The sequence below is a fragment of the Castor canadensis genome, chromosome X (assembly GCF_047511655.1).
Source record: "Castor canadensis chromosome X, mCasCan1.hap1v2, whole genome shotgun sequence".
Taxonomy (NCBI): Eukaryota; Metazoa; Chordata; class Mammalia; order Rodentia; family Castoridae; genus Castor; species Castor canadensis.
Window position 1 is genome coordinate 75,086,887 of NC_133405.1, and position 11,880 is coordinate 75,098,766.

General features: G+C 35.1%; 1 protein-coding gene across 4 annotated transcripts in view; it reads left to right on the forward strand.

The window, feature by feature from the left end:
* Positions 1–10,131, forward strand: part of Cysltr1 (cysteinyl leukotriene receptor 1) — a 29,156-nt gene extending 19,025 nt beyond the window's left edge. For all 4 annotated transcript variants that reach the window (XM_074062572.1, XM_074062574.1, XM_074062573.1 and 1 more), the window contains one exon: positions 6,154–10,131. In XM_074062572.1, coding sequence (XP_073918673.1) covers positions 6,183–7,205 — 1,023 coding nt within the window. In that variant the 5' untranslated portion in view covers positions 6,154–6,182 and the 3' untranslated portion in view covers positions 7,206–10,131. The remainder of the gene's footprint in view (positions 1–6,153) is intronic.
* Positions 10,132–11,880: the final 1,749 nt, after the last annotated feature.

The following is an 11,880-nucleotide window of genomic DNA, read 5'->3' on the forward strand; positions in this document are numbered from 1 at the left end:
TCAACAAAAAAATAACAAGTTTCACAATTACAGCATTCTTGATGGCTTCCTATTTAAAATGATGTATTTCTACTACATTAGTTATCAGTACTGCCCTCTGTCTGTGGTTCTACCTATACTGATTTTTTCCATGACAGATATATCCAAGTCATTTGAATGTACTTCAAGTTTTTCAGACTGACAATAGATTTCATTTTCTGAAGTTGCCTTAGGATAAGCTCAGAGCAATCTTTAAGAGTTTTGTCTAGAACAATTCTTACATGATCACTGCATTGAAACTGTGAGGAACTGGCAAGCTGTACAAATATTTCATTTTCTTTACAAGAACATATATGATTTCCACTAACCACAGCAGTCTTATCAGTGCTTACTTTTCTTGAATTTGAATGGGATCCTTTTTTAATTCCACTATCTGGATGGTCTTTGTCAGTATTTTTCTTCTGCTTCACTTCAGACTCCTCATGAAACTTCAGGAATGGTCTTCAAACCCCCTCGGTCTGAAAGAGCACTAGTCAAAAGATACAGGATGCTCCTCAGTAGTTTGAATTGCAACAGCATTTTCTTCCTCCGTATGCATGCTATTAACTGCTAATTCTGGTCTGCGCTTTCAATTTTCCTTTGTTTCATTATTTTGTGAGACCCAAGCTTGGGTCTTCACACATGTTGAATCAGCTTCAGCCCACTTACAGACTGAAGGCCTGTACCCCCAAAGCCTACACATTTAACCTAATAGAGCAACCCAGTGGGAGAAAATCCTTTTCTTCTTCTTCTTCTTCTTCTTCTTCTTCTTCTTCTTCTTCTTCTTCTTCTTCTTCTTCTTCTTCTTCTTCTCCTCCTCCTCCTCCTCCTCCTCCTCCTCCTCCTCCTCTTCCTCCTCCTCCTCCTCCTCTTCCTCCTCCTCCTCTCCTCATTTCTTCTTCTTCTTCTTCTTCTTCTTCTTCTTCTTCTTCTTCTTCTTCTTCTTCTTCTTCTTCTTCTTCTTCTTCTTCTTCTCCTCCTCCTCCTCCTCCTCCTCCTCCTCCTTCTCCTCCTTCTCCTTATTTCTTCTTCTTCCTTCTTCTTCCTCTTCCTCCTCCTCTTTGGTAGTAATGTGATTTGAACTCAGGGCCTCACTCTTGCTAGGTAGGTACTCTACCACTTGAGCTATTCCTCCCAAGTCCTCAATTAATACTTAATACTTAAGAACATGGTACATATGTGCTAGGCCCTGCATGAGATGCTTTCTTATTTATCAATCATACTTAGTCTGGAAGAAAAGATAACACATTTACACAAATTAATGATATGCAAGATAGATTAAACATTCCCTAGAAGTTCAATAAGGATGGAAATAACTTTGCATGGAGAATTAGGTAAGGTAGAGTCAAGAAGATGCAATTTGAGCTGAATGATGGGTAGTTTTGTATATGCAGATGAAGGAAAGGGCATTTCAGGCAGGTGTGAAAACTTGTGGCACAAGTACCTGGCATAGTTAAAATAACTGTTTCCTTGAACTATAAGGTTTGCAAGCAGGAGAAGTAAGAGAGAAACTGAGGAAAGTAAACTACAGCCAGACTATGAGGAGTTTCAAATATCAGACCAAGAAGTCTGGATTGTATTCGGAAGGCAATCAGGAATTACTGAAGGTTTCTTTTCTAATTAACATGTAATGATTGTTCTTATTACTGGAGTTCAGTGTGGTATTTCAACATAAGCATACAACATGCACTGATAAAATCAGGATAATTAGAACTGGAGCTTTTAAAGCAAGAACATAGCATACCTGGAAGCCATAATGTGTGGAAAATTATTCTGAAAAGCTTGCAGCACGACAAATTGAAGATTGGTGGTGTTAGGAAGGGCTGCTGGTAATTACCTTTCAAATGTGGTTGTTTTGAAGGCTATAGCAGAAGCAGAGGGTAGAATTGTGATTTTCAGGATTTGGAAGATGCTGATCAAGGGGCACAAACTTTCAGTTATAAAATGACTAAACTCTGGGAATGAAATATACAACATAGTGACTACAGTTAAGAAAAATGTATTGTTACTTGAAATTTGCTAAGAGAATAGATTTTAAGCATTCTTTTTTTCTAATTTTTTTATTATTCATATGTGCATACAATGCTTGGGTCATTTCTCCCTCCTCCTCCCACCCCCTCCCTTACCACCCACTCTGCCCCCTCCCTCTCCCCCCACCCCCTCAATACCCAACAGAAACTATTTTCCCCTTATTTCTAATTTTGTTGTAGAGAGAGTATAAGCAATAATAGGAAGGAACAAGGGTTTTTGCTAGTTGAGATAAGGATAGCTATACAGGGAATTGACTCACATTAATTTCCTGTGCATGTGTGTTACCTTCTAGGTTAATTCTTCTTGATCTAACCTTTTCTCTAGTTCCTGGTCCCCTTCTCCTATTGGCCTCAGTTGATTTTAAGGTATCTGCTTTAGTTTCTCTGCGTTGAGGGCAACAAATGCTAACTAATTTTTTAGGTGTCTTAACTATCCTCATATCTCCCTTGTGTGCTCTCGCTTTTATCATGTGATCAAAGTCCAATCCCCTTGTCGTGTTTGCCCTTGATCTAATGTCCGCATATGAGGGAGAACATACGATTTTTGGTCTTTTGGGCCAGGCTAACTTCATTCAGAATGATGTTCTCCAGTTTCATCTCTTTACTTGAGAATGATAACATTTCATTCTTCTTCATGGCTGCATAAAGTTCCATTGTGTATAAATACCACATTTTCTTAATCCATTCATCAGTAGTGGGGCATCTTGGCTGTTTTCATAACTTGGCTATTGTGAATAGTGCTGCCATAAACATGGGTGTGCAGGTGCCTCTGGAGTAACCTGTGTCACAGTCTTTTGGGTATATCTCCAAGAGTGGTATTGCTGGATCAAATTGTAGATCAATGTTTAGCTTTTTAAGTAGCTTCCAAATTTTTTTCCTATACAAACTATACAGTCAAAAAAAGTATGTGACATGATGGGTGTGAGGTATTTTGTTTTGTTTTGTTTTGGCTTGGTTTGGTTTTTTGAGACAGAGTCTCACTATGTAGCCCAGGCTAGCCTCAAACCCAAGGTCCTCTTGCCTTGACCTCCAGGGTGCTGGGATTACAGATTACAGGCCTGTGCCACCAGGCTGGGCCTGTGATGAATGTGTTAATTAACTTGATGGTGGCAATCATTTCACAATGTATTTGTATATCAAATCATCACATTATGAAATGGTTGTGGTAATCATCACATATCAGATAATCTGTATCAGATCATCATGTTACCACATTGTGCATGTATTCCAAATACATGCAACATTTATTTGTCAATTATATACAGTAAAGCTAAGGGGGGGGGGAGTTACATCAAAAAATCTCAAGAGCACCATCTAGTGCCTCACAGAATAATACAGCCCCATTTGAGGAAAACACTTAACATGGGATTAATGAAAAAAACTGAATTAATTTGAGGCAGTTTCCCTTCCTTCCACCTGAGTTTAGAGAATCACTGGTGAAAGAGGGAGGCAACTGGAAAGCAAACAGAAAAATAATGCATGGGTTTGGAATAATGGTCTCATTTTTCTCTATGACTTCAGAACTATTCCTCTTCAATTTTTTATCTTACGCCAACAATTCTTGTTGACAAATAATGACATGATTAAATGAAAGGAAAATATAGAACAACTATGTGGAGTTTCTAGATGAATAAATGGTACATCCTCAAAAGCAAATATAATTATTCACAGTAGTAAACCTGAGAAGTTATATCCCACCTGCAACCACTGTCAGTTCTATCTGTTTCTGTATCCCTGGTATGGAGATCAGTCCCATCTATTGCTGGTAGTTCCTGAATGCTCAAGCAATCTTCCCATCTTACAATCCCCAACTTCTCTCTTCCCAAGGAGAAAGAGTTGTGTAGAAAGCCAACAAATAAGACTTCAAAGATTGTCTGACATATGATATTTGATTAATTTCTTCTACTTTCATAAAAAGTAGGAGAATCTAGCTGACCACTAAAGAAATCACTACTTGTTTAGTGCCCTGATGAACATGGATAGACCAAGTAATAACTTTTTGCTATAAAAATGACTATATATGACTAAACATTAAAGCATTGAGTACAAATCTAGGATGAGAACAAGGATGAAGAGCTACAACAATTTCTTCATCCAATAAGTATATTTCAACTAGTTATATCACATCTTTCCTCAGTCTTAAATTATGGTACAGATTTTTAAATGTGTATTTCACCTCTCTAAAACTTTTATCTTATCATTAAAATAACCAGATGGCCTGTAAGCTTTCCCTAATTATGGTGTTCTGTGTTTCTAAATATAGTTAGCCATGTCCTAGATTAAGAATCTCCCTCACAGGAGTGAGTTTCAGTAACAACAAATTTGATCATTTTCCCTAGGTATGAGCAGCATTCAGCAGATGTTACCTAGGGTGCTAGGTAACCTATTCTCATATACATTCCCTCTTCTTGAGGGGAATAATGCAGGGGTTTGGAATACTCCCTCTTCTTGAGGGAACCAAGTATTTCCATTCAGATTTTATTCTCTAACAGAATTTAAAGCTCTTGACAAGCATGGTACTATTCGTCTATAATCCCAGCACTCTGGAGGCTGAGGCAGGAGGTAGCAAATAGATACATAAATATTTAGAGATGTATTCATACATATGAAACTACTATTTAAAGTTTTTCTCTAATTGAAAAATTTCATAAATATATCTAAAAAGAAAAATTTTGGAATACTACTAGAGTAGTATGATTTAAAATACAGAATATTTCACCTAGATGTTGAAGAATAAGAGGAAGTATATCTGACAAACATGGATGGGAAAAGAGAAAAAAATGTTTTGTGAGTTTCTGAGAGGACCCAAGCCCTTCTTCCTCTTGGTGGCAGAGTCCAGCTGAATCATTGCCCCACAACTCTTCCTTCCTGCTGACACTGCAAAATGACATTAACACTTCCTATAATTTAAGGTCTAGTAAAAATTGGCAAGATGTTTTAAGAGATTTTTCAAAGGAAGACATCCAAATGGTCAAAAAACATACTCCTATTAGAATAGATATCATCAAGAACACAAACAACAAATGTTGTTGAGGATGAGGGGGAAAAGGAACCTTCATACAGTATTGGTAGGAATGTAAATTAGTACAACCACTATGGAAAACAGTACAGAGACTTCTCACAAAACTAAAAATAGAACTGTCATATGATTCAGCAATTCCACTTCTAGGGATATACCCAAAGGAATGTAAATCAGGTTGCAATAAAGTCACCTGCACAGCCATGTTTGTAGCAGCATTATTCACAATAGCTGAACTATGGAAACAGCCAAGATGCCCCCAAGTAGTGAATGGATTAAGAAAATGTGGTATTTATACACAATGGAATTTTATTCAGCCATGAGGAATAATGAAATCATGTGGCTTGAAGGTAAATGGATGCAATTGGAGGACATCATTTTAAGTGAAGTAAGCCAGGCTCAGAAAGACAAGAGCCACATGTTTTCTCTCACTTGTGGGAGACAGACACAATATAAATACAAGCCATATTATGTAAAACAGGTGACACTAAGGGGAGATCACATACGAGAGAAGGAGGATAAAAGAAGGAAGTTAAGAAGGTAAATATAGTTGATGTACTTCCTATACAAGAATGAATATAGAATTTTTAAACCTATTGAAATCACCATAAGAATAGAACTATAGTAAAAAGGAGAAAATAGAGGTGATGAACCAATTCAGATTATAATACATATATACCTGGAAATGTCACAGTGAAACTTCCTGTATAGTTATCTTAAACAAACAAAAATGTATTTTTTCAAAAACAGAGAACAGGAAGGTAAAACAGGTCCAGTCTAGGGGGTTAGTACTAGTGTGTGGGGGGGAAAGGTGTAGAAGGGTGAATATGGTGCAAATATTATGTACTCATGTATGAAAATGGAAAATGAGACATGTTGAAACTGTGCCAGGAATGGGGGGGTAAAGGAGGATGATAGACTGGGGTGAATTTAGCTATGAAATATTGTAAGAACTTTTGTAAATGTTACAATGTACTTCCAGTACAATAATATGATCACAAAAATTAATCAAATAGAAAAATGCAATCCTTAAAAATGGAAAGTAAATAAAACAAAATAATTAACAAGATATTTTATATATTGTAGGCACCAAAGAAGACATTCCCTAAAGAAACATGGATGGAGCTGGAAATCTGACAGTATCTTCTGCCAGTAATAATACATGCCATGACACTATTGATGACTTCCGTAATCAAGTGTATTCCACCTTGTACTCTATGATCTCTGTTGTGGGTTTCTTTGGCAATGGCTTTGTGCTCTATGTCCTCATAAAAACATATCACGAAAAATCAGCCTTCCAAGTATACATGATTAATTTAGCCATAGCAGATCTACTTTGTGTGTGCACATTGCCTCTCCGTGTAGTCTATTATGTTCACAAAGGTGTTTGGCTCTTTGGTGACTTTTTGTGCCGCCTCAGCACTTATGCTTTGTATGTCAACCTCTATTGTAGCATTTTCTTTATGACAGCCATGAGCTTTTTTCGATGTGTTGCAATTGTTTTCCCAGTCCAGAACATTAATTTGGTTACACAGAAAAAAGCCAGGTTTGTGTGTGTTGGCATTTGGATTTTTGTGATTTTGACCAGTTCTCCATTTTTAATGTCCAAAACTTACAAAGATGAGAAAAACAATACTAAGTGCTTTGAGCCTCCACAGGACAATCAAATGAAGAATAATATTTTGGTCTTGCATTATGTGTCCTTATTCATTGGCTTCATCATCCCTTTTGTCATTATAATTGTATGTTACACAATGATCATTTTGACCTTACTAAAAAATTCAATGAAGAAAAATCTGTCAAGTCGTAAAAAGGCTATAGGAATGATAATAGTTGTGACAGCAGCCTTTTTAATCAGCTTCATGCCATATCATATTCAACGTACCATTCACCTTCACTTTTTACACAGTGAAACTAAGCCCTGTGATTCTGTCCTTACAATGCAGAAGTCAGTGGTCATAACCTTGTCTCTGGCGGCATCAAATTGTTGCTTTGACCCTCTTCTATATTTCTTTTCAGGGGGAAACTTTAGGAGAAGGCTGTCTACATTTAGAAAACATTCTTTGTCCAGCATGAATTATGTACCCAAGAGGAAGTCCTCTTTGCCAGAAAAAGGAGAAGAAATATGTAAAGAATAGTTTAAATCTATCTCCAGTGCAAATCAATAAAAAGTTTCCCAAACAATAATTTTCCCAAATCATTTATAATTTAAAAAATTCCCACTAATAATTTGCACACTGAATCATATGTGCCTATAAACCTATCTTATTTATGACTCCCATTAGTACACAAGGGTTAAAAATTCATTTCACAATTACGAGCCAAATTATATATGGTTCCTTGACCATTCGCCAGAAGGTGGAGTATATTTGTGGTTTTGCACTGTAAAACTGTGTCTAAGATCAAGGTTTTCCTCCCAAATAAAAGCTGTACAAAGGATAAGCACTAGACTATTAAGTCTAGCTTTAAAATTAGCAAATACTTCTCAACCTAACATATCCTTTTGCATGCATCCCATCAGATGAGTACTGGAGATGACCCAGGAGCTACATAAAATGTACTCTCAGCCTCCTCCTTTATAGTACTGACTAGCTAGGCAAGTAGGGCCATTTCTTCCAGAAGAGAATATACAAATGCTACAATTGACTAGTATTCCACCAAATGATCCTAAGGGCTCCATGCAATGTACAATCTGGAAACTGAGGAAGATAAATCTGATCAAAGGCCAGTTTGTCTCCAATTTTCTTCTGCTCCAGCCTTGAGATCCCAAAAGAAAATCATGTTGCTCATTGAGGCTCCTGTAAGGAATTTTCTCCCTACTCAACATATAATTCTTTCTTAAGAAACCAGACAACTGATATGAAAGGAAGTAATTAAAAATTTATCTGAAGAGAAGGAAAGAAGGTCTACTTTTCTATATTCCTATTACCAGGAGAAAAATTTACAACAAAGGATCTCTGAAGAAAATTTTGAATGTCCATGTTACTTAAGAAGTGCATATATTTATGAATATGTGTATTACTCTATGTAAGAGATTTTGCTCTATGATATGCATTTATGGGTTTAAGTAGTTATAAACTCTGTTATTGTTTCATACTTTTTCTTTTTTACTGGCATGTTAACAGGAATACCAAAGAATGTTTACAGTGGATTTATATTACAGAGGAATCATTGTCTTAAAATATCAAAACCAACTAGTAATGGATAAAATAGAATATTAATGAGAAAGCTTTTGCTGAAGTGTAGTGTATTCCTTATCTTTGTAATTCAAAAGACACATTACTTCAGAAGAAAAAAAATAAGAGTGAAGAAAAAAGAACAACTATAAAAGTAGAAGTTCTACCTAAATCTGCCACACATACATTATTTCTATTTCACTTCCAGTGTTGGGGAAAATCACAAACATAAAGACCCTCTAAAACATAATAATGACTGTTACTCGTTCACTTTTGTTTAACATACCAAAAACTTGCCATTGGCAGAACTTTTACTCTATACTATTTTTCTCATGCTTAAGACAAAGATCAAACACAATTATTTGTCATAAAAATCAGTTCTCATTTCTCATTTACTAAACCTTCTACTATTCAGCAAAGAATGTAGCATGGTAGAAGAGTGCTACATTAGAAGCTGGAAGACCTGTAGATTAAGTTGGCCTCAATTACTTACTAGATATATAACTTTAGGCAAGTGACATAAACTCTGACCCTCAGCAACCTCATTTGTAAAATGAAAATAATACTTGTCCCATCTGTCTTATACAGCATTTGTGAAAATCAAATGAGATCAGGTATGTTGAAATTTTACCTTAAAATATATGGTGAGATATAATTTTAAAGTATCTAGAGATGGTTTTGTTACTCAAATATACTCATTCAGATGTACTACACCAATATTGAAAGAGTTAAAACAAAATCTGGCATGGTTAAATTCTATAACACATAAAAGAATCATGTTTATTTAGTCCTGCATTGAGGCTTTTGTTTGTGTTCTCATTTCCACTCTCATTTCATCCCATATGGAAACACACCATAAAACCTTCACTTGCCTGCAAATCCACATTTGTTCTTCTTTCATGAATTACACACTTAATAGCCTATACCATGCTGCTTAGTACTTAATTGTTTTCCCAATTTCCCTATATGTGTTAATATTTTCTCCTAAAGTGAAGGGATTCTTGTGGAATTACCTATTCCTCAAGGTTACATATTATATCTTTAAATGGCATTATATAACATTTAATGAGATCTATGTACTATGCTCTGTTTTAAGTACTTTACCTGCAGTAATACATTTAATGCTTACAACTGCCCTGATAGGTATGTTAAATTAAAAACTGAGGGACAAAGAAGCTTAGTAACTTGCCCAATGTCAAACAGCTACCAAGCATCAGAATCAAGGTGAAAACCCAGGCAGTCTGATACCACCACAACCCATGTTCTCAATTTGCTATACTATCCTGCAGTACCATTTTTAGGTACAAAGTTTCAGTTAGGTATGATGATAGGTTATAGAGATTTGCTATACAACCTTATACCCATGGTTAACGATATTGTATTGTGCATTTTAAAACCTTAAGAGAGATCTCATGTTAAGTATTCTTACCACAGATATATTAATATATATGCAGAGAGAGAGAAAAAAAGAGAGAGATGAACCAGGGGTTAATTTTTTTAATGATTTGTTCATTTTTTAAAACCAGGCTTAATTAAATTACATATTTAAATTTTTAAATTATATAAACAAATGAAGCATGTAATTTTAGTCAGATCACCATAAAAATATTGTATAGTATCTTAGAATATTGACATTACAAGGACTTTCATGTTTGTAATTCTTAATGGCAATAAAATACCCTGTGGCATTAATGTGCCACAGTCTTCACATACATTCCTCTAGTCACCAACCTCATCAGCTATCCAAACTATCTTTTGTTATATACCTAACCTAACTATTTTTGTTCAGCCAATATGTCTTCTGTATCTTAAAAAAAAATTCTGATCTTAAGAGGAAACTCTGTATTTTTGTTTCCAGAATAAATATAAATAGTTATTTGTGCTCTTATCAGACTATAAATTTTGGTTTTCTTGGTTATAAAATCTCCTGGCTTTTTGCTCTAGCAATATGATTTTATGCTTTTAATTTTTAATTGTCCTTAAGGCAATCAAACATTTTCTCAATACCTACCTCCTACTAACATTTTAGTGACTCCAACTGTGGAAAATTCAAAAGCTTAAAAGGTGAGATTAGATCTCAGAGCAATGTAAACTTGTGGGACCTTTTCTATTCTACTTCATGTGTACAGCCTGAAGATTATCTGTAATATAAAAATGGGAAAGTGTTTCTGAGAGGCCAAATCTAAAACATTGTCTTTGCTCCATCCCAGAGCTCTGTTACTCTAGATAAATGAAAAGACAATTTCTAACTTTATTCATATGCTCATTACTGTACTTTTGTCTGCACTATTTATAATCCTTTCATATAATCTCTTCTAGGATAACTCTAGTAAGTCAAAAGAATGTATTTCTATTCTAAATCAGAAAAGCATGACCTAATTTTTATCAAACAGATTTTCATGGAATATTTGCTCAAACATTTAAATTTGTACTCCCAAGGACCCAATCTTCACAGTTTCTCTTGATAGCAAGTCAGTTGATCTAGGAAATATTTTGCATGTCACTAGTACTGTCTTAGAAATTTAACACAAATAAATTATCTTCATGGAAAACTTCCCTTTTTCAAAGGGAAACAAAGTAAAGGTTTGTTGCTACTCAATTTCAGTGCACTATACGAAAACAAAAATTAACATACTTATTTCTGAACACCCAAGACTACTTGGGTTTGCTGTTTTTATTTTTGCCTTCTTGAAGATTAATGTTTTTTTTGAAGACACAAGCATACACTAAAATTAAGTATTGAAAAATAATGTCTTTCATCCCATAAAAGTCAGAATATTCTTTCTACAACTTTGGTAAAGAATAATTCAAATTAATGTCTAATTCTAGTCTCCCTTACAAAAATAACTAACAATGAAAACCAATAAAGTTTATCCCCTTTCACTCTTCCACATAGTTTTCATTTTTAACTAAACAAAAATTATAATTGTTTGGCATAAAATTTGGCTCATTTTTTCCATCCACAGAAGGAATTTTTGTTGCTAAAACAGCATAGTTCTTCATGTGTATCAATTTTTTAAATTGAAATTTGTGAAATCTAATGTGCTTAATCTAATTATAAGAGCATTCCAAAGCAAATCCTGTAGTCCCACAGAGGCTAATGTCTTACTCTGTGACTTTTCCGACCATGCCACATTTAATACTCAGCATAACTGGCATCTTGGATAGACCCATTCTTCCCCTGTTTTGAAAGGGAAATGTGTATTTTAATATTGTCAAAATACTGGAGGAAACCTAAAACTCCTTGCTTCAACAGAATTAGAACCTAATGTATTAACAGAAAAATTGGGCCTTTCTCAAGCCTGAAATAATTAGGACCCTTATATGAGCATTCACATCATTAGAAATCCTCAGGGTTCACCTTGGAATGTATGAAAGAGAAACTTAAGGTGATACTGGGGGGTATATGTACCCAGGGACACTAAAGGAAATGGCCAGACAAATGACAAGAAATTCTAGTAAGTTTGTGCAGTCCTCAACCTTAGGATATCCATTTGGTTTTGTTGCTTCCTTGCCAGGAGACAAACTATGGCTAGCCAATAGGGATATTCATCTGCTTGGCTATTCCAATTTTTACTCTGAACTATTTAACTGGCTTTCAGGTACAAATTTTCTGGTAAGTTTGGTCAACATGAGT